The sequence below is a fragment of the Uloborus diversus genome, chromosome 6 (genome assembly GCF_026930045.1).
Source record: "Uloborus diversus isolate 005 chromosome 6, Udiv.v.3.1, whole genome shotgun sequence".
NCBI classification, from domain to species: Eukaryota; Metazoa; Arthropoda; class Arachnida; order Araneae; family Uloboridae; genus Uloborus; species Uloborus diversus.
In genome coordinates this window covers 109,746,964-109,771,142 of record NC_072736.1, presented here as the reverse complement: position 1 = coordinate 109,771,142, position 24,179 = coordinate 109,746,964, and the positions used below count along the sequence as shown (strand labels likewise).

Sequence of the window (24,179 nt, the reverse complement as noted above, 5' to 3'; positions counted from 1 at the left end):
GGCACCGGGAACACTGGGCGCCGGGAACATTTTGGGTGTAATGTTCCGGCACTTAACATATTCGGCGCCCAATGTTCCCGGCGCTCAAAATGCTCGGCGCTGATGGTGCCCAATCGACGGCACCTAAATCTTCCCATTTCGACTCTATGTCGTTTGAGGGGTGATGATAGTGGACTCAAGTAAAATTTTCGGAAAACAGTGTAAATTTTTAGAAACTATGAGGTTGACCCCAACCTCCCGTAAAAACTGTTTAAGTACGCATTCAAAAACCTTAAAGTTATTTAAAAAAAAAAAAAAAAAAAAAAAAAAAACATATTACAAGTTTTTACTTTTTAAAATAATTTTTCAGCTTTTGAATGAGTCAGAGCAAATTTTTCGGATACGGCAACAACCCTAAATTTTCGGAAATCTCGGATCAGAAACATCCCTGAAATAGGCACAACAAACGTAAGGAAGAAGAAAAAAAAGCACACATTGTGTCGGATAATGTCGTCTCTTCGACATCAAACCGATGTTGTGAACAGCCAATAGACATCGTTGACGATATACTGCAAAATGTTGAATCCTGTTCTACTTCTGGTTATCAAACAACATCGTGCGATATAATCATATTCATAGGTCAGCGTTCTATCATCTACCGCTGTCACCTGATCGGTTAACTGGTAGCTACTGGTTGAGCTTGTCAAACGCAAGCATGGGCTTCACCTTAACCCTTTATTAAAGGAAAAATTGAGATTTTGGATTACTTCCTTGGTCTAGTGCTCCCTGTTTGGGCTACGAATCGTATGTGATTGATTCATTTTTCTTGTTACATATTCGCAACTCCAACGAACTATAGGGGGCACTGGAGTCACTGTCTAATGGCGGACGAAAAAACTAAAACAAACGCACGCCGTAGCGTAGAAAATACTAATAAGCCTAGTAATTTTTGTTTGTATGCATGACTTTTTTGTTTTATTCTTTTTAAATCAATTTTCAAAGTCTTATGGATATTCTGGCCCATGTAAAAAGAAATGAGAATTCTTACTAAACATTAGAAATTAATACAAATTTCGTAGTTCGTAGTTGTAAGCAGCCATTTCCACGATGTCGATTTCAAAATTTATCAATTCTTGATGAAACTACATTTTTATTGTAGCCATATGAACACTATTAATATTTCATGTAAATAAACCTTTGTTTATCAGTGTTATCAAAAGAGGAAGATGAAAGATCTTTGTTTTGTTTGGCTAGCGCTAATTGTTTTACATTCGGTTTTGTATGTTTCTAATTTCTGAACTATGATTTAATTCTGTCATGCATCATCAATAAAATTCTCACGGATACATGGCGGTAGTTTTCTTTTTAATTGATCTTCCATTATTTCTTTAAACTTATCGAATTCTGTTATCTTTCTACCATTTTAATCCACACATGATAAAAAATAAAAATGGTTTACAACTGACATGGAAAATCTCGCCAAGCAAGTGTTCTTTGCTCGCACAATACTAAAACTATAACCCTAAAATATAATCGCACTATTTTGGCGATGAAAATTCTCAGCGTTAAACATTTTTCATTCCGTTCTACGATAATACTGTATGCAATCCTTCTTTTGAGCTTAAGATAAAAAATAAAACATATTCTTACAAATTCACACAAAACAAAAAAAAAAAATTACCTTGTATAAAGTTATCCTCTTCCAAAAAAAGAAAAAAATAAATTAATAAATAAAAAAAATGCTTCGAATAGACTTGCAAATGCGAAGCTTGTTAATCCAGAGTTTTTCTTTGTTTAGGATTTCATGCCATTTACGACAGTCAACTCACTTTTTGAAGGGAAATAATAAAGACTAACATTATTTTGAAGAGCTCGAGAATAACATTAAGGGAAAAAACACTTTCTATTGCTGAAAGCAATCCAAGACACGTCGAATGCGTTAATAAACACTCATAACAAACTGCCTATGTTAACTCAACAGACATTCGTGGAACGCAATGTTTTAGTTTTTTCGGCAGTTATGTAAAGTCGTTGGTTCTTCATTCTCGTCGTGTAAGGCTTTGCCTCTCTTCTGACAAATCCATCAATAAGTGCTCGTTGTGTATTTTGTGACTGTGACCGTATTGGTTCGAAATAGTAAACAAACAAACAAGCAAGCTTATATTCTTAGCAACTTAATCCTATCACTTTCCTTCTTCTCTTAGAATATCAAATGTGCTAGTCAATGAATTAATAAATCTGGCTATTGAATAAAGATAAACAATGGATTCATTCTGCTTGAAAAGACGTTCTATTATTCTGTTGTGTGCGAAATTGAATAAAGTAGCATGTGCTGAATTTATAATGTATTTGAAAGAACTAAGATAAAGGAATATTAATTCTTTTCTAAAACTTATTTTCTCACTATGCCGTTTCGTCAAATTATTCGTTTAATTTGTTCGACAGTTTCTTGTTTAAATTTTTCATGCCGTCAAAGCTATAGTATGTATCATGTGTTATATAGAAACGTAAAACTCGTTGAAGAAAATCAAAAACCCGTGTTCAGGTCTGAAAATATATTTTCTGAAAAATTCAGCAAAGAACTAACTTCTAGACTAAAACAAAATGGACATGTATATGTTTTAGATCTTAAGGGAGCTGGTAATGTATTAATGTGTAGTATTAATTTGCATGTGTTAATACAATTACAAATGTGACGACCAGCAACATGCTCTGAACCCAAATAGGCTGATCCTTGTCAGTTTAACCTCTTAAAGCTATCTAACCCCTTGCTCATTACAGCCACTTCCGGTAAGCTATTCAAAGAGCCCACAACCCTACTAAAGAAGTAATTTTCTAAGTTTCCAGGTTAGTCTGAGATTTGAATAGCATAAAACAATAATCCCTTTTCAATTTGGGCAATTCCATTATAAGGTGAACCAGATGATCAAATTTTCAAAATTAAAATTTCTAAACAAATGAGGTGTCATTTTAAAGGTAAAGAGTTGTATATTTTGAAATGCATGTCTAAAATTTGATCACTTCAGTTATAAATAAGTTACAGTAGGTTAAACTAAGGTCAACATCTGGAGTATTTTCAAACCATATTTGGAGACTCTCGAAGAAATTCTGTTTTTTTCCAAAAAATACATACTAATATTATGAATTGAGGTGAATAACCGTTTAAAGATACCATGTGTTGCTGGTGGTGTTGCAAAAATGTGTCAAAATATAATTCATTTAGATTTGTAAAAGAATTCCTCTGGGGTACATTAAGTGTTTTACGTTGCGATACGAAAATGCGCAGTTAATTGTGCTGAGCCAATAATTTTAAAGCTACATGCATGTATTTTTGGGTACAAAGTAAGAATTTCAATCTTTTTGATATAACTTATTTTCATTTTGTAACAAGTGAGTATTTTTTACTAAAATTTAGGTGTCGGATGTAAAAAATTTTTTACGTCCGACACTGTTACATTCCTTTAAACAAGATATGTTTTCAACTGTGTTTCTCATTTTTTTGCCTTTAGTTTCAAAGTTAAAGTGAAACATGCATAAAAAAACAACTTAGTGAATTTATTGTATATACATTCAGGGTTGATAGGAGTAAGTAGGACCCCTTTTGAGAAAAGGTGTGTTGAATGAATATAATACAGTTGATTAAGATCAATTTTGGCAAATTTTACAAAACTATAAGTGGAAAAAGAAATTGGAAACACTAAATGACTGTGTCTATGTAAAGTTTGCTAAGGAAGAACCATTATCAACATTCAACCTACATAAATCTTGATGGTTTTCTTTCAGGTAAGTTTCACAAATAACTGATCACCAGCTTTTGTAGCTGAACTATCAATTCCTACTAAGTCATCATAGTTGTCTTGTATTTCACTAATACAAATATTTCATCAAAGTTGCTTTTGATTTTCAAATCCTCAGTTAGGGGGGGAACCACTTACCCCATAGTGTGGGATCGTTTTACAGCGAAATTTTATAGGGGGGGGGGTAAGTGGGGACCCTCCTCTAAAACAGTTTTTATTAATATTTTACTCAAAAATTCTGATTGCAGTATGTACTTTAAGTTAAACTGTACATGAATGTTTAATGATCATAAAAAAATAAATGCTAACCGGGAAACACTTCTTTGAGAAATGCTGCTTAAACTCGACAAAAAATATATTTTTCAGATTTTTTTTTCTGACTAAGTTCTTTGACCTAGAAAAAAAAATCCATGTAACCCAAATATATGCAAAACTAATCACTGTGATGAACCATGACATGATCAATGTAAAAAAGTATAAAATCCATATGGATATTTCAGTTTCTGAGGGGTGACCTACTTACTCCAGTGTCCACTTCCCCCAATCAACCCTCCTTTTGAATTTACTTCGTAAATTTGGTTTCAATATATGTGACCTATAATTTACATATTTATAACTGTAATCATTGTTATGTATTTACATTTAAGAGCAATAGTTTACGTCCAATATGAACAATTTACGTCCAACACCGAAAATTTACGTCTGACACCAAGCTAAAAATATTTTTTAAATAATTTTATTCATTATGATATCATTTGAAAACTGAAATATGCTTCAATCATAAGTGTACTTTAGAATTATGCTGTTTTTAAAATCAAAATGTAAGCTAATTCACAGACTTTCAATAATTTTTAAGTGAATCATCAATTTTACTGTTTGTGTGTTTACGTCCAACACCAACTCTTTAAATCTTTTTAATTTATGCTTAAGGGATCTATTTTGAAAAACTAACATGATTTTCTATTCAGTGGGATGTAGTAAGTATCTTGTAAATAAATTTGATCATTTTGGAACAGTTTATATTTGGTAAATGGAATTAAAACTGACAAATTTTTCTTCATTTTTTACGTCCAACACCATGGAATTGCCCATTTACTTTCACGTGCAAAAATTCAACCTAATAGCATCTTTTATTTTGATAAATTTAAACAACAGAATCTTGTCCCCTCTGACTCTCCTTTGCTCCAGGCTATACATATTAAGACCTTTAAGTCTGGTATCATAATCTCAATCTGAAAGTCCCCTTATTTATTACTAGCTTAGTAGCCCTTCTTTGAACCCTTTCCATTAAAGAAATATCTTTCCCAAGATCAGAAGACCAAAACTGAATAGCATAACAAGCAATATAGCCTTCATTTCAAAAGAAAGAAATATAGTATTGAGAGAAGATTTCTTCTTTGAGTAGGAACTCTGTTTTAGCTTCATGAATGTACTTCTGTAGTATGACAGAGTTCAATAGGGTCTCCCAAACTTTTTCATTCATCGACCACCTGAAAGAATTTTCTTTCTACCATGGGCCCCTTTGTAAAATCCCACAATAAATTCTTTGTTCTCATCATCCCCTTTTACCAAGGCAACCCAAGAATAATGATATTCATTCAGGGTTTGCCGAGAGCCAGGGTCAGCCCTTGTCAGTTCGGTCACTGAGCCCCTACCCCCTTAGAACTTATAAAATGTATATTATTCTAATTCTGAACTGGGCCCCTAGTTTCTGACTAGACTGACATGGCCTCTGGTCAGGCCTGTATTCATTGCAATTAAGATTACGTTCACATTTTTAGCGTGTTAGAAAAAAAATCATACATTGCGAACTTCAAGTATGATGACATAAAGTAAGACAAAACAACGTTAGAAGAAGCACAAATTTGTAAATTACAGCAGACACGTGTTTCGGCGTTACAGGGAACGCCTTTTTCAATGCAAAAAATAATGAGCTTATGGATGAAAAGACATCCGCTTGTCTTTTCATCCATAAGCTCATTATTTTTTGCATTGAAAAAGGCATTCCCTGTAACGCCGAAACACTTGTCTGCTGTAATTTACAAATTTGTGCTTCTTCTAACGTTGTTTTGTCTTACTTTACTGTTCAGCACAAAGGTATTTATTTATCTTATGATGACATAGTTACCTACCCCTTTTGTACACCATTAATTTTATAATAAATTTTGACTAACCTTCACCTTTAATTCCTTTTGCAGTGTAAATTTTATTTATTTATTTTTTGAGACTATCTTTAATTGTGTAGACCGTTTTCAAAATTTAATGTTCAATTCTTAAGAAATTGTTTTTAACAAAGTTAGGTACATTCAGTAATACAGTAGGAGACCATTTTAAAAATTTAGGCCCAAGCTATCTCTACCCCAGTTGCATCCTAAGCTTTGTGCATTTCATAAACGTTGTTTATATTTATCATACCTTTGTGTCTTAATTATTTGCCAGACCATTCTTATAGATATACTGATTTTAATATGATTTATGACTTTAATATGACTTATGCATTTAAAAACTTTTTTTTTTATTCAATGTGTTTTTTTTGTTTGTTATGATTGTTTTTTTCATCTACAGATCATTTATTTATCTATATTTCAGCTAGAGGGAACTTATGACTTTTTTCCCTTTAATTTCATATACTTCTTGTTTATTGGAAGTATTTCTATTTTTTTATTCTACAGTTCCCATATGATCAGAATTGATAGGGACCAATGCCACTTTTGATCACTGAAAACTTTAAAAGCATTTATTTTCGTAAGCCGTTGTTTTCCCAGAACTGAAGTTTTTGGTGATTTTGGGAGCTGAAAATTTCGCGAATTTTATATGAACAAAACCGAAAGCTGAAAAAATCTGCTGCGGGAAAAAAATATCATGAGTTTTAAATTTTTGCAATTAAGATGAATGTCTGAAAACCTTGAAAATTCAAGTCTCTCAAAAATAAGTGCTGTTACAGTACTTAGATTACACAGCTAACATAGTAAAATTGAGGAGAAAAATTCAGTGTTATATTCAACTAAAAAAATCGAGAAATTAAATATTTAAAAAATGGCTAGCTCACAGATGTGGGAAAAATGTACAATAGAACGTCAAAAATTTTAACACACTCCCATGAAGTTCTTATAAGTTTTCCTTTATATTCTGCAAACAATGAGAGTTTTTGCTGAAAATTGTAATTAGATATTGTAGCGCTATGTACTGCATTGTATTTTAATTTTATGAATACACACATTGTTTAACCACTTTGATTGAATGGCATACTTTTTTCAAAAGGCATTTTCTTGGTTGTTTTCAAAAATCCGAAAAATTTGAAAATTCAAATTAACTATTATACCAATTATTTTGGATTTCTGATGTTCTACTGCATTATAATAAGCAACCTTCAAAGCCATGTAGTCTTTTTCACTCCAAGATCCCCCATACCTATCTGTGGTTTAAACAGTTGGATAGGACCCTGAAAACAGCTCCAATTTTTTGATCCAAACCAGAAGCCTAGCAATCCAAGGTTCAGCACCCCCAGAGGTATCGTTTCACTTGGAAGACTTCGTGACCATGAGCATATTTAACATCCCCCCGGTCACCATTAAATGAAGACGGTGGATCTTTGACCGGCTAGGATCGAACCCAGGACCCTCCAGTCACAAGTCCGATGGCTTGCCGGTCATGCCACCATGGCTCAAGCCATGTAGACTATCTTGTTACTTAAAACTAGCTCAAACCAGAAAGGCATGTTTAGAAAAAAAATCCAAATGCAACTGCTGACTTAACAGGCTGTTGACAAATTTCAAGCTCTTGCAAGGGAGGTTGAGGAGTACATTATTCACCCTACCTCCAATTAAGCAGAGCTGGGATTAATAACACTCAGATTAGTGGGATTCCACTGTAAACGACAATCTTGTTTATCCGGACTAACTGGAACTAAAGGCAATCGGGATGATTGAAAATCCAGATAATGTAAGTAGTATGGGTAGAATAAGCATAGGAAACCTTAAATAAGCAGATTTACTGTTTATTATGACCAAAAAAAAAAAAAAAAAACGTTTTGTAGCATAAAATACATAGAATTGTTTAAAAGACATAAAAGAAGCATAACTAATTTCTTTACTTGGTTCAAGTTCAAGCACATGGTACAGTTTAAATAAAGAACTGCCAATCTAACACTTTATATTTGTAGTGCAGCTGCAGTGGTGTTTTTATCTTTCCATAATTTGTTGTACAATCTATGCTGGAGCTATACATTTAATCAAAATGAAAACAAATGTTCACCTTTGCTATTATACCTTAAAATGATCTTAGTGAACATAAATCTTTTTAAAGCTACAAATTTGGTCTGGATAAACAAGGTTCTACTGTATATCCAAATTTTGTATACAAATATTTTCATTTTATCTCTTCATTCTACAGTGTTGAGCAAAGAAGAGACCGAAGGGACATGATTCAGTTGTTTAAATTTATTAAAATGAAAGATTTTATGGGGCTAAAATTTAGCACTGGAAACAGGACAAGGGGTCATTGTTTTCAGCTGTTTAAATCTCAGGCTAACATGGATATTAGGAAAAATTATTTTAGCAGGGTAGTGGAATCTTGGAACAGCTTACCGGAAGAGGTGGTAATGAGCAAGGGATAGTTTTAAGAGGGCCATTGATCTTCATTGGGGATTGTAAATTGACTAGGAACCAGCCTAGCTGGGCCCAGAGCCTGTTGCTGGTCATCACTTTTGTATTTGTATTCTTGAAACTTTTTTTTAACACATTCTGCCTTTTTTTTTAACTTTAGAGTCGATTGCATATCATCTGACAAAGGACTGGAATGGCTACATTTTGGAGGCAAATCCGGGTGAGTTCAAGTAAAAATACATCTGTCAGATTTTGGTTTGTTTTAATTGATCATGATTGGTAATTTATAATAAGAATACAGGAGAAGAAATCCATTTTAGTTATGTTGAAAATATTTTATTTGGTGTTGATTTCATAGTTTTAGAAAGTACACCTTTCTAACTTTCAATATAAAAACTTCCAAAATTCTTAGTGTCTAGCTCATATTGGAGAGTAATTGGAAAATAAGTGTAAGTGGATGTATGCAAAAGTATGTAAATTTTTTTAAAAATACTTGAGTGCTCGTAGAAATTTTTATATTATAATTACCATAACATTAATAAGTTATTTGTATAGCCATGGATTTTTTTTTCTTTGTCAATGTGAATGAAAGACACAATGTACTTGGAATCTTTGTGAATTTTTTTTCTATTTTTTTAAAGCATATTTCTAAAATTAATTTAAACTTTACAAATACATTTTTGAAACTCAAATAAAAATGTTCAGTATCCATGTTATCTTTTTTCTTGTTATCTATTTTTTTTAATTCTGAAATAAAAGAAAAAAATAATTTATAACCAGGGGTGCCCACCTTTTGTGAGGTCATGGTACAGACTGTGGCAAATTTTTAGGGGGTATTTTATCTTTTTTTTTGGGGGGGGGATTTGCTTTTGGGGGTCTCTGTGATAGTTAGGGGGTGAACCCTTGCTCTTAGGGGGTGGGCACTCCTATTTTACTAAACCTTCAAAGAAGAGATGAGAGAATTCCTCATATATATAAAAGTTAATGATCGAGTAACACTCCTGACATCATCAACAATGAAACTCGCACCACAACATGATAATTTGATAATATGTTTTGGTAATGTTTAATATCATGGGAAAGGCTTTTTTGTGACAAGACTGAACTGGATCCGGTAATTTAACTGTTTTGCTGGTAAGACTCATTTTAGGGGAATGAAGAAACAAAAAAGTGGTCAATAATGAACGCTATCTACTGGAGTTTAGGATTAATCCACTGGAGTTAGGATGTCAACTATCAAAATATCACCAAACAAGCAATGGCTTCGTTCAAATGTAGAAGCAATTTTCACCCATCATATCATGACGGGCGATTTTCTAGTATTGAATTATGTCTGAACAGAACTAAATATCAAAATAACTTTGGAGTGTGATTGCTCCTTTTGTTTCAAACAACAGAAGTGCAAATAACTTTTTAAAATGAAGAAGCCTAAAAAATTTAAAAGTAAAGTAGCCAAGTACCAGAAAAAGAAACTCAATTCAAGCTAAGTCGATGTATTACATGACTGTCATGCTGTTGCTCCTCTGCTTTCCGTGGCACAGCACCCAGTTACCGCCAAGTGCTAGAAATAAGCAGTCATTAGTTGCAACCAAAAGGCTTGATATGACTCCTACATTTCTAATCCTTTAGTGCCAAATTTTATTCATATATTTTTATATCATGATTTCTTTTCTGATTCGTTGTGATGAAGACCTGTGATAGGCCAGATAAATAAGTTTGTAAAATTGATTATCAAATGCAATAGCTTTTGTCTTTAAAAAATAATTTTTAAAAAAATATTTTACAAATATGTTATCGATAATTTGTAGTATAAAGCAGTGCATAATGGCAGTGCGTTAAATAAAAAAAGTATTTGGAGTCGTCTATTTCATTCAAAAAAAAAAAAAAAAAAAAAATAAATAAATAAATAAAAATAAATAAATAAAAAATAAATAAATAAAGGTACCTATGTTGATTTTTTTGATGCATAAAAACTAATACTAGGTGCCAGGGATGGCATTTCAACATTTCATTTGGGGGGTCGAGTTTTTCAGATGAGAATTATCTCAGTATGGAAAAAAATGCATATTACCTAACAGCAAGGGATAATAAACAGATTTTGTTTTTAAAGGAAGATTGTTAAAGTTATTTAAATTTTAATGACCTCAGTTGAGCTATTGCACAAAACATCTTGATACTACCGTTATGTAAATTTAAATGTGCGATTTTCAGAATCTAGAAGAAGAGGATATCTTGTTACTATATTCCATCAGTATCCAATGTCATGCTCTTTTGCCAGTATAGCTGAAGATGAAAGTCTTTCTTGACCTATTATGCACCAAAGAAAATTCTCTAATCTCCTGAGACACGAGAATGATCTTTCACAGCTAGCTGAGCTGATTGGAATGGTTGAAAAACAATTAAAGCAACAAAGTAATGCTCTTTAAAAAAAATTTCCCTTTAAAATAACCCATGCAACATTAAAATTTGTGCTAGTCTTCGTTTTTCATCATTGAACAGTTGACTGGCGCAAAAAAAAAATACTTTTTGCATCTTAACAATAAATTCTACTTGTAAGGGAAATATTCATCTCTCTTGCTCAATAACTGATCCCTATAATATCGAACTTAAGACAAATAACAAGATAGATAAATATTTATCATCAAATCTTGTGTTAATTTCATTAGAGACTGAATGAATCTATTATTATATGCAAAATATTAATTCAATCTCATTACTTTGCATCATCATGTGTGTTTTAGTCACTTTTAAAAAATAATTTTTTCAAATGGATCCATTGTAAGGTCTGAAAAGCTCCTAAAATGATTCATGAATTTCTAAGTTATTATCCAAACAACGAAAAACATTTGTTCGTGTCTGGAAATGTGTTTCCAGTTTCATCAACTTTTATTGAGAACCAGCTGGAGATTTTCTTTAAAATTTATTTTTACATATGATCATTGATTTGTGCGTTATGTAAATTTTCCCCATTTTTTATTTATATGCGCAAAATATTTGGGGGTGCGACCGCTCCCTCTTGCCCCCCCTATTTCCCGCCGCTGCTAGGTGCCATCATGAGCCCTAGCTTTTAATGAAAGTTTCTCAGCACTTCTAAAGTAACATTTTCTGAAATAAAATTTGTTTTAATATAACTGTACCATGTGATTTCATTATAGTAGTTTCTAGGCTTATGAATGCTATATGTTGGTCATAGTAGAATAAAATATAAAATATTGATAGTATATTATTTTAGGGGTGGGGGATTTCTTTACTTTTCTTTCTTCCTAATTTTGCTTTCAAATTCTTAAAAAAAAACTGTTTGTTCCAACATTTTGAAAATTGTTATTTGTTAAAGGTCCTGGAATTTTGACTAAAGCAATATTGAAAATGAGTTCCTGTCATTTGCGTGTATTTGAAAAAAATGAAGAGTTTTTGACTCCTTTAGAAGTAAGTTTTATTTGATTAAAAGTTTATTTTTAAATATTCAACCAAAAAACATATTTACACTATTTGATTAATATTTTACTGATTTGTCTTTTTTCACTTCTATGATGATTTCCAGCCATCCTGACCACAGATGTAGGAAAATGATAATTTATTCTTTTTAGTTCTTACTATATCTCTCACTTATACTACTTAAGACATTTTTTAAAGAAATATATTGAAGCATGAGTTAAAAGCTTGTGCAGAAAAACATTAGTCTCTGGAAATAAAAGTAAAGTTCTGAAAATGAGGGAAGATTTTGACTGTATCTTGCAGTGTTACTTTATTCAATAAGGTTGTGACAATTATGTACAAAAAACTTAAACTATAAATATAAAATTCACTTGTATATTTTTCCTTTTCATCTAATATTTTTATTTTCAATTTTAGGCTATGTCCTCCGAACATTCTAATTTAGAAGTAGTAAAGGAAGATTTTATGTTTCTACCAGCAATAGAAGCCAGAACTGATTGTGAAGAATCGGAAAATTTGTTCAAAGACATTCCAATATGTTCATGGAGCAATGGTAATTAAAATTCTTATTTCAATTAAATTTACCTAATTAATTTACTTTAAGGAAATTTTGTGCATTACTAGTTTTTGATGTCTTCATTTTTTATTTATATTTTATTCGATGCCCATGCAGTAAATTTAAACAGAATTAAGTCTTTTGCAGTTGTGAGCATATTTAATGTGTGATTGTATTATTTTATTAAAATCATTTATATATAGGAGAATGTAGGGCAAAGTGAAATGGTGAAATATTGCTCTGTTTTTATCGCTGATAATATTTTAACTACCTAGGAACACATTTAGTTTATTCCAGTCAAGAAAAAGTTACCTCTGAAGATCGAAAAATATGATTCTACAAGCAATTTTTGAAAAATGATACTTATATTGGGCCATTCTACGGAAAACGGTTATTTTGAACTGCATGTCACGCCTCCTATATTTCATTAACACTTTCAGGTCTGAGCTATTTCGACCGCATATCTCCCTCCAGACTGGGGTTTTTTGGCGCTTTGCATGATTTTTTGAAAAATACTTAGAAGATGTATATTTTAGTAATTTTTATTGTATTACATACTTTAAGATGTTTTCTTTCATAATAAAGGAACTATTTGACTGAAATAAAAATCAATATTAAGTAAGAAATTGTCGAAAAAAGTATGTTTGAAACTAAAAAAAAGTTCCGCATAGGAAAACATAATTTTTAACCATAAAAGTTTACTCAGACTAAATTAAAAACTTTCCTATATCTTGAACAAATATCTGAAAATAGGTTTAATTTGAAAATAAACATTATTTAATAAAATTTGCTTTTGTATGGTCCTTTTCAAAGCACAAGCTCGAATTTTAAACCCCTATTCCATCAAGATTCATGTAGTTATTTCTGCCTGGTGCTGCCACCTATATATTTTTTTGAAAGTAAAAGGTTCGTAGATAGTATCTAAAAAGGGTAGAAACGTATATAACTCATACTTTTATAGCTAAGAGAGGAAAAATTTGACCCCGAGAGACTCTCTGGCTTAGTTCCCTTCACCAGAAACAGCAGCCCATGTGATGCTTTGGCATAGACCTCAAAGTGTTAAAAATAATACTTAAAAAAATAAATTCTCCTTAACAAAATACAGACTTATGTGTGATTTCTTAAGAAAAAAGTTTTGTCATTATCCTTTAAAATCATTACTTTTTACTGAAATATATGAACCTTCACATGCGAGACAAAGGTATGGCTTTTTTGTGGAATGACCCTATTGTAATATTTTGTTGTAAATCAAAAATAATTTTTGTTATTATGAAATGATAAAGTTCTTGTCATTATAACATTTTAAACATTATAACATTAAGATCTTCTAATGTTTGGCGCAGCATTAACCCTTTAAGCGGTCAATTATTTTACCAGAAATGCTTCCAAAAAAGGCAATTTTTTAATTGCACTGTTTAGCATATTTATTTGTCTCTTCCATAATTTTACTCATGAGTGAAAAATCAATGAATGTTTCATGAAATTGTAGAACATCAGAAGTGTCGTCAAATTGTACGTGCACAGAGGAATACCAGAAAAGTTAATTCGAGGACACGGAACAGGTGGATTTTTCACATCAACCTCGGTAAAAATTCTTGCGGAACTCAAATTTTCATCAGAACTGAGCTCACTGCACGAGTCATCTGAGGAATAATCTAAATAATTAGAAGAAATATCTGTATCTGTATCAGAAAGTAGTTCATCATCTGACAAGAAAGTATTTTCGTCGTCTATTCCATCCATAATTTCCATAAGATTCACAAGCACAGCATACAGTCGAACAAAAATTTCAAAGAAACATTCCCGCTACATAGATAATTAGAAGAAATATCTGTATCAGAATGTAGTTCATCATCTGACAAGAAAGTATTTTCGTCGTCTATTCCATCCATAATTTCCATAAGATTCACAAGCACAGCATACAGTCGAACGAAAATTTCAAAGAAACATTCCCGCTACATAGATAATTAGAAGAAATATCTGTATCAGAATGTAGTTCATCATCTGACAAGAAAGTATTTTCGTCGTCTATTCCATCCATAATTTCCATAAGATTCACAAGCACAGCATACAGTCGAACGAAAATTTCAAAGAAACATTCCCGCTACATAGATAATTAGAAGAAATATCTGTATCAGAATGTAGTTCATCATCTGACAAGAAAGTATTTTCGTCGTCTATTCCATCCATAATTTCCATAAGATTCACAAGCACAGCATACAGTCGAACGAAAATTTTAAAGAAACATTCCCGCTACATAGATAATTAGAAGAAATATCTGTATCAGAATGTAGTTCATCATCTGACAAGAAAGTATTTTCGTCGTCTATTCCATCCATAATTTCCATAAGATTCACAAGCACAGCATACAGTCGAACGAAAATTTCAAAGAAACATTCCCGCTACATAGATAATTAGAAGAAATATCTGTATCAGAATGTAGTTCATCATCTGACAAGAAAGTATTTTCGTCGTCTATTCCATCCATAATTTCCATAAGATTCACAAGCACAGCATACAGTCGAACGAAAATTTCAAAGAAACATTCCCGCTACATAGAAAAACCCCGATGAAAAGCATTTCATTTACATTGACAAACCATGCCATCTATTGAAAAATAATAATACTAAATAGTCTCTTTCAATAATAAAAAATGCGGGCAAACCAGAAAAGGAAAGGAGAAAATATCGATACCCGTATGATGTACGGGCAAACCAGATGAGGCCAATTTCGGGTAGCATGTACACTGTGCAGGCAAACTGCTTAAAGGGTTAATTTATTTAATATTCAGCTTATTTCATTAAATGTTTTTAGTCATGGGCGGGGGGGGGGGGGGGGGCAAAATGAATGAGGCTAAGTGAAATTGTTTGTTTTGTTTACTTATTCTAACATTTGTTAAATCAGTTATTTATTAATTTATTTAACTATTAATTCATTCTTTCGTTGAATATTTCACTTATTTATTCATTTACTCATTTATTTTCTTATTATTCTTTCACTATTTTATTCACTGATGGATTTATTTTCATGCATTGATCAATTTATTTGTTTATTGTTTCATTAGCTATTTCTAATCAAATAAAAAATGTTCCATTGGAAAAAAAAATATTTTTCATTTTGCTTCATAAAAAAAAAGTGAAAACATTTCCGTTTTTTTTTTCTTTTTTTTTTTCCAAGGTACAAACTTATATGCCAAAAAATCTTCTGTATCTCAGAGCTAGAAGGACGTCAAGTTATGATAATTTTACGGGGGGAGGGGGCTTTTTTCTGGTGCATGTAAAGGGATTGTAGAGGGGGAAATGTAGAGGGATTTTTAAAAAAGAATTATGTTCAAATGCCTCAATTCGGAATAGGCTTCTATATGCAGTGCATTGATAAACAGAAAATCAGAATTTCTGGACTTGGTTCCATCTGGCTCTGAGGTAGAGTAATAAGGGTGCACTGCAAGTTTTCTTTTTTGCAGTTTACATTGTTCTTTATGTGCTGTGATTTTCAACAAAGAAAAATTTGTTCATTTCGAAAAAGTGCTGTTATCTTCATGACTTCTCTTTGCCTCACATTCCCCTACTTGAGGAGCATCAGGAATATTTATAATTTGGCTAATATGGTGTAATGGTACCTATGCTTGCATATAATGTTACTAGTCAACATCTAAAACTTGAATCTTTAAATGGTATCCACACTTGAGCTGAATCTGAGCTCAGTCAGTGAGTCAGTCAGTCCTGATGCTCAGCATGTGCAGATCCTTTATTTTTCTCATGCCATGCTCTTCCCGAGCATGTTGCACTCTCTGCATGTTGTAGTCTCTTTGCAATCAATCAAATGGTAAAATAATGCATGAGTGAGTGTTTTTTTTTTTTTTTGAAGCATCATAATGTACAGGTTATTGTAAAAATAATGCTTAAGTATGTATAAAAATCAAAATGAAAAAAAAAAGGTAAAGTGGTTACTTAATATTAGCTATATTTGGCATTTCGTACTTCCCCTGTCAGAGTTTTTTTTTTTCATGGCAAGAGGCATGCATTAATATTCTTGACTGAACTATTTTAAATGATTTACTTACATTATTTTAATTTTTGAAAATTTTGTTAGTTAAAATGTTTTTTTCAAAATATTTATTAGCTAAAAAGTTCACTGGAAGTGGCCAATTTGATATTTTATTCTATTTTCATCAACCTCCTTTGAAATTCACAAATTGCATGATCAAATATAGGTTTTCAGGAATGCTCTTAACTTTAATTCATCTTTAAAAACAAACTTTTTAAGGTGTTATATCACAAGTATTTTATTTTTAGGCATATCATTTCGCTTTTTCTGTATAATTTCCAGCAAGAAGAGTGTCAGATTCTTCCGATATTTGTTAGCTGTTCTACCAGAAAGGACTTCTATTTTTCGTTACGGTCGATGTGAATTCTTTCTCTTATTAACTGAAACAGAATATAGGGTAATTTTATTTTTGTGTGTACCTTGAATTTAGCACTGTAGAAGTATAAACACTGAATGTATTTCCATCTAAAATATTTATCAATTAATAATACAAATTAGTACAGGTGTTCCTCGTATAACAAGGTTAATTTGAACTGTGCTATATCGAAAACCATGTTATAGGAGACTTATTTATTTATTTAAATCATTATTATACGAGAAAATCAACCGTCAAGGTATGAGGGGTAAAAATTGCTTCTTCATATGAACGAATCCATTGCCTGTTTGGTGATATTTTGATAGTTGAAATTGTTACCCTAACTTCAGTAGATGTACTCTAAACTCCAGTAGGTATCATTAATTGCTGACCATTTTTTCGTTTTCTTCATTCCCCTGAAATGACAGTTTTACCAGTAAAAGTTAGTTACCGGATCGAGTTCAGCCTTGTCACAATAAAGCCTTTCCCTGGCATGTTAAACATTGCCAAAACATATTATCAAATTATCATGCCGTGACAAGAGTTTCATTGTTGAAACTGACGGGTTACTCGATCATCGGCTATTATTTATATGAGGATGTTTTTTTATTAATTATGTTGTGTGTAAATCAAAGCATTGTATCAAAGTCAAGTCCTAAGGTGTAAAATATGATGATAGCTGAAACTTTGTTCTAATAAAACATACAAAACATGCTTATTAAGGTAAAATGAAAAGAAAAAGAAACTCTATCAACTTCATTTTGGAAGAAGAAAATGTTTGCTTTGCTATCAAAAATTTAATCAGAGAATTTTTGCAGCAATAAAGTTTGTCTGAGCATCTAATTTTACAAAAAAAAAAAAAAAAAAACATGATATTAGTCAATAGTTACATTTCTAAAATTTATTGTTTGCCGAATTTAGCTTAATGATATTTTCTATGTGTTTTCAACAGTGAATTGAAACAAATTTTAATTAATTAAAAAAAAAATATGTATCAAAATTGTGTAGCATTGAATTCAATTTTTATACTGTGTAATATTGAATCTGTGTTATAATAATTGCAGTTATTGTTCTGTGTAATATCAAAACTGTGTAGTACAAGTAATGTGTTATACGAGGGATGCCTGTAGTTATTTAATGCAATAAAAAATCATTTACGTTTACTATTTCATTTTATCATCAAATTACTTCAAATTCTTAATTTGCATAATGTATCATTTTAATATGTTGCAAAGAGTAAATCTGTAACTTAGAGCAAGTACAACCAGGCCTGTCATTTAGGGAGGTCCAATCGCCCCTTCTTCCTGACTTTGAAAAATGAATCTATACACATAAGTGAGTGTGGTTTTTGTTTCTTTTATGGCTAAAATTTGCATTGAATAGGGTGGTCCAAAATGATATTTTTAAAAAATGTTTAAAATATTTATCTCCACAGCGCTGCTAGTGTGTTCCACAAAGCACAAATTAAATCACAAAAACCAAATTTTGGATCAATTGATCTATGTTTTGGGATCACTAAAAATTTTTATTTCTCGTTTGTAAATGTTTATTGATTACTGGTCTCTTTGCAACAAAGCAATTTAATATTAGAATTTACTAAAATTATTAAGAGATGCCTTGAGCACCTTCTTCTATTTGTTCTAATGTACCGAGAAAAAGTTTCAACTCCCAAGAAGGTGACGCTGATGAGCAATGATATTATTAAATCTTAGTGAGCGAGGAGAAAATGTTGTATGTAATAATTTTGGCAATTGTAAAAATGAATTAACTTCTCCACAGTATTTCTATACTCATTTATATCATTAGTAAAATTCTTTCCATGTTAAAATATTGGTAAAAACTCTACTTACTCTGTGCTCAATCAGCATCTTTAAGTGCTATATCTTCAGAACCCTTGATTGAGCAATTCACCTGATATTTTTTTCTTCACTCTATTGTACGGTATGGAACAAAGGCAAGCTTGTGGAGAATACTAAAACCCAAATGTTTGTTTTTGAGCCACCCTAGTATGCACCCAGGGGTGATAGTGGACTCAAGTAAAATTTTCTAAACACAGTGAAATTATTGGAAACTATGAGGAAGCTCGCCCCCCCCCCCCCCCGTAAAAATCCTTCAAATATGCATACAAAAATCATTGAAAAAAGTTTTTTTTCAGTTTTTAAAAATATATATATTTATCTAGTTTTAGAATGTGTAGTCAGTCCAAAGTTTTTGGAAATGGCTACCCTAAATTATGAATCACAAATACTGGTGTATGCATCCTTTGTCCCCCCCCCCCCTCAAAGAAAAAGAAGTGGTGGGTCTAAGAGCGATCAGTATCAGGTTTTAACAAATTTTAGTTTATGACTAGCTGCGTCACCCGGCTTTGCACAGTCTACCTCGAAAAATGAATTAACTTCTCTTCATTTGCCTCAGTTCAGTAATATTTGTTACTTCAACAATCAGTATTTTTTTAGAGCTGAAACAAACAATTTCACTTGTAATTCAAGTTTTACTAAAATAATTTAAAATTGCATGTACCTTCCCAATGCAGTACAAGACAGAGGCGGCTCATATGGGGGATTAGGGAGGGGGACCTTGCTGCCCCCTCTCTTTAAAAGGCAAAAGGGCATTGCACCTCCACTTTTCTAGGTTAAAAATTATTGATCGATCAAAAAATAATAGTAGTTTTGAATTCAAGTATTAAAACAAAGAATTGACTTTTAGTGTCTGTTCATATTTTTCTCAAGTTATTATTTTCATAAAAATTAAAGTGGAACTTTGAATTGGAAGGACGGAGTCTACTGTGGCCATCTGTCCAGTTTTCTTAAAAGGTCATTTAATCATTTATGGAATTAAAATTCAATACTATAGCCAAATTTTTGTTAAAAAAAATTCATTTTTAAAAGCACCACCAACCTACTCCACCACCCCCTCTTGCGTCTCTTATGACCCTCTCTTTTTGGTGCACCAGCCACCTATAGCATGAAAGTTAGATACAGACAGAAAAAATTAACACTTTATCATCACTTTTCTCAAAACTGATATTTTTGACATTGGTTGTTCTTACTCCAAAGTACAGGTAAACGAAGTGTCTACATGTCAGTACACATGTTTTCTTGTGATTTTTTTTTAAATAGAGGGAAAACTGTACGCTGTCTGTACTATGAAAATATTTCAACAATTTTGTAAGTAACTTTGAAAATTTTCCTTTCAGTACATAAAAGCTGGACCCAAAGAAAATTTTGCAACTTATAGATGGTCAACAGTACTATACAACCTTTTCTTTGACATTTTTTGCTTACAAGAGGTAAATACAAAATAACTAAGATTTAAAAAATCATTTATATAGTTTATCAAACTATAATAAATCTGGAAATTTTTCTTTTTTTTGCATTTATGTCATCTCTATTGTGCTTTATCTGTATTGTACATGCTAGCTTATTTGGTTTCTTCATTCTTCAATTTGATTCCTCAGTTTGTTGTTCGTCCCCTAAATGAATAGCAGACTTAATTTTTGTTGGAAAATGGCAGCTGGAGTATATATATATATATACCTTTTATATATGTGAAAAAAATTACAGAGCAATTGGTCTTTTATTTCTCGAGAAATCTGTAAAAAATGTAAATTTTTGAAAGTGTCCCAATACTTTTGGTCATATAGTGTATCTCAGTGAGTTAAGCAATTGATATTTCTTTCATAAAAAAGTTCAAATGTAGTACAAGTTTTTAACTGTACCTGCATATTTGACTCTGTAAATGTTTCAGTAATTACTTTAGGTCATTCATTTGATGAGGAATTATCTATAATTGTGTGTATACAAGATACTATATTAGCTTTTTTTAGTTATAATTATGCTACTGCATTTATAAATAAAGCAACTGTAATTTTGTATGAAATCATTTACTGCACCTTTTACTCTTTTAGATTCCCTCTGAATCACTTTTTCCAGTGCCTACATCTCAGAAAAAGAATAAGGTAGTTTTTTATGTGGTATCTTAACTGTTTACTAAAAATAAATTATCTTAATGAAAATATTTTATATTTCTTGTGCATGCTATGGAATGAGGCAAGAGGGGAAAAAAAGCTAAATAAAAGATAAAATTGTTCGAAGTAAATATGCATATGCAAGAAATTAAATAAGGCTTTACCAGCTGGATGCGAGAAATTCTTACTACAGTAGATCCTTAAGTGTCCACGACTCTTTTAACCAGCGCACAATGGAGTATTTGAACCGAAAACCTGGCCAAAATTATTTTATGTTCTTTATTTATAGAAAACTCACATAGAAGCAATATAAGGTATTATTCAATGCGTATTTTTAAGAAATATGAAAAAAAAATTGTAAATTTAATACAAAATTAGATATTAAAACCTGATTCATCGCTGTTCTCAATTCACACATACCATATATCAAGAAGCAGAAGAATTATGATTTCAAGAGAAAACGGTTTGTTCTTTTTACACATGGGACTGAAGACTTGCTGCTAAACAATGGGTCGGAATTTAATGAAAAAGCTTTTTACCACATCGCTGTCGCACAGCATGAGTGAAAATTAGCGAGAAGAGTTTTATCTATAACGCTTAAACTGTTGATTTCTAGCTTTGGCTGTTTTTTCTGAGATCTTTAAAACTGACAGAACAATTTGTGAGATTATGACAGTACCACACATTAAAACTTTGTGTACAGTGGATGGCATTGAATACCAAACATGTAGAGCTGCAAATAAAGTTAGTAGTTTCGCATATGAGGCAGTGAGAAGCAAAGGGATGTAAGTGGACATTTTCAAGTTTTGAGTAAAATGCGTTTAAAGATAAACTCCTAGATGGGCTTTCATAGATTTTTTTTCCTAAATCATGCTGTACAGCAGTAACTCCAGGGCTACTAGTACCATCTCTTGCACCAAGACAGAGGAGAGGTTCACCTACCATTTGTACTGGTTTTTTCCAAATTTTTAATTTTGCCACTAGTATCCCTTTGCTTCTCACTGCCTCATATGTGAACTGCGAAGTTCTCCATATCAATGATGTGACCACTAGACTGTCTTTCTATTGTGACTTTGAACTTATGCAAATAATTTCTATCTTTTGCTTTAATTTGAGCTGCTGCTACAGGGTCAGAGAAGAACCTTCTAGACCTATTTTTACTATCAGTGTTCCAAGCATGATCCCTACATGGGGGAGGCTAGGCACCTTCTTAAGCAATTAGGCATTCGCGGAGAAGGGCCAGTAATGAAAAACGATATAAGCTTACTTTTATGTGTATATTTTAAATATTTAGTAAATGCCCTAATATATAAATAACACAGATACAGCCAAACATAATGTTTGTTTTATTTATTTTTTTTTAATACTGTTTTTTTTTTTTTTTGAAAATGAATTGGTTTTCCAGATTTTTACGGTTTTTGTTGGTGTTAAAGTTATATCATTAATTGTTTTAGATACCTTGCAAAAATTAAATTTATGCGATTGAACAACTGATCATCCTTTTGCAAAACACGTTCCTCCACATAAGGAGTCAATGGCAGCAGTCAATTTTTGTTTGAAATTTGACCTAAAATGATTAAAAGTGTGTTTTAATAGTTCAAATTCACTTTCTGGGTATTTGGTAGTTTCTGAGAGGTGTTTCTAGAAATATATAATTTTCTCATCCATTTCCTTGGGTGAAAATGTTTGTATTATGTCGTATAATGACTATTTAGTCATTTATTTAAACTTTCTAGAATATTCTGAGAAGAAACGAGAACGTGTGCAAAACCTGTAGAAAATTTTAAAAAAAATGCTTACAAGTAAGTTTAAACCCGCTTAAAGTACGATGGGGGTGGGGTAAATTTTATTTCACAGCCATTTTAAGGAAACCCTAAACTTATTTTTGGTGGACGGAAACCCGGAAGCCCTCAGAACACAAACAAAAAGTCTTCGATTTGAACTTTTTCCCTTAAATCAAATCACTTATTTATAGTTGTTTAAAATAGTACAAAAAAGATATTTCCTCAACTAAGAGGGATGAAACATGTATTTTTCTACACAACTTCAGCTTCCATCTGTAAAAAGAATATTCTTTACTTCCAAGAAAAACGACTGACACAGCGGATAGAATAAGTAGAACAAATGCAGTAGAACACGGCAGTGCAGATTCTACGACGACTAAGTTTGGAGTTCCGATATGACCCTTAATAAAGGTTGAGAAACTTCATAAGAAGGAATATGATGTAGCAACTATTCAGGTGTTCGAAAACCGATACTTAAGTAAGATTGACCATACTTTCCATTTTCAACTTTTGGGTAGGTTTTTGGTATTAATATTCCTCTGTGCAGCGCCTCAATTAATCAACGTTGATCGCATTTTGAATTAGTTTTTGCTAAGTAAAGATTATCACATCAGGGTCACTGGCGGTAGCCATTCCTACTACAGGTACCAAATTATCTCTGCAGTTTCCTCTTTTTTTTAAAAGTCATACTCACCAGTAAAACAAAACTATTCTAGTTTTAAAGTGCTATTGAATTTGAAAGCAATCATATCTGATTGTAAAGTATTGTTACACTATTTTTTTTTAAACTATGCATTTATGTTTAGAATTAAAACAAAAAAAAGTTATTTACATTATTAATAACACAATCAAGATACAAGTTTCCTACATTATGACTTATTAAATGTACATTGCATTTCCTAACTTGATTGACATTTATTGAATAAATTTATTTAGCAGTAAGTTACCACCACCCCAAAGCCAGGCTAAGGCAGAATTACATGAAATATATCAGACTCACACCCAGAAACTGCAGTTTTGTTCTTGTTAGAACTCATCAGTCTGGAATAGTGAATAACCGAGCTGGAAGCAGATGTTATCATATGGAAGCTGAGAGTGGCAACAAGCTGGTAGATAAAGTTATCTCTCCAGCGAGCGTTCGCAGCATAGTGCAGTTCGACTCGTGAGTTGAAGGCAAAGCTTAGGTATTTAGCAGTAAGTTAGCATCCCAAGCCAGGGCTAAGGCAGAACTGCATGCAATATACCAGGCAGCCCTAGTCATTCACGAGTCGAACCGCACCATGTTGTGAACGCTCACTGGAGAGATTACTTTATCTACCAGCTTGTTGGTGCTCTCAGCTTCAATGAGATGACATCTGCCTCCTGCTCGGTTATTCACTATTCCCGACTGATGTGTTCTAACAAAAACAAAACTGCAGTCTCGGAATGTGCTAACCGGGTTCTCTGGTATGTTGCATGTAAATTTGTTTGCATTTATAGTCAGTTAAAAACTTTTTGCAGTTGTTTTGTACTTGTGTACAGGCTTAAATGCAATGTTTCTGCAGTCTCCTGACCCGGAGTGGCAAATAGGAATATTATCAGCACAATTTTTACGCGTGAACTCCATGTCATTTTACATAAATTTTATGCTTATATTATAATTTAATGTTTAGCTG

The 24,179-nt window shown here is 31.9% G+C and overlaps 1 protein-coding gene across 1 annotated transcript in view; it reads left to right on the top strand.

The window, feature by feature from the left end:
• Positions 1-2,131: 2,131 nt before the first annotated feature.
• Positions 2,132-24,179, top strand: part of LOC129224915 (dimethyladenosine transferase 2, mitochondrial-like) — a 28,501-nt gene continuing 6,453 nt past the window's right edge. The window contains exons 1-7 of the mRNA XM_054859462.1: positions 2,132-2,619; positions 8,541-8,600; positions 11,715-11,806; positions 12,233-12,368; positions 16,667-16,815; positions 19,970-20,062; positions 20,681-20,731. Coding sequence (XP_054715437.1) covers positions 2,385-2,619; positions 8,541-8,600; positions 11,715-11,806; positions 12,233-12,368; positions 16,667-16,815; positions 19,970-20,062; positions 20,681-20,731 — 816 coding nt within the window. The 5' untranslated portion in view covers positions 2,132-2,384. The remainder of the gene's footprint in view (positions 2,620-8,540; positions 8,601-11,714; positions 11,807-12,232; positions 12,369-16,666; positions 16,816-19,969; positions 20,063-20,680; positions 20,732-24,179) is intronic.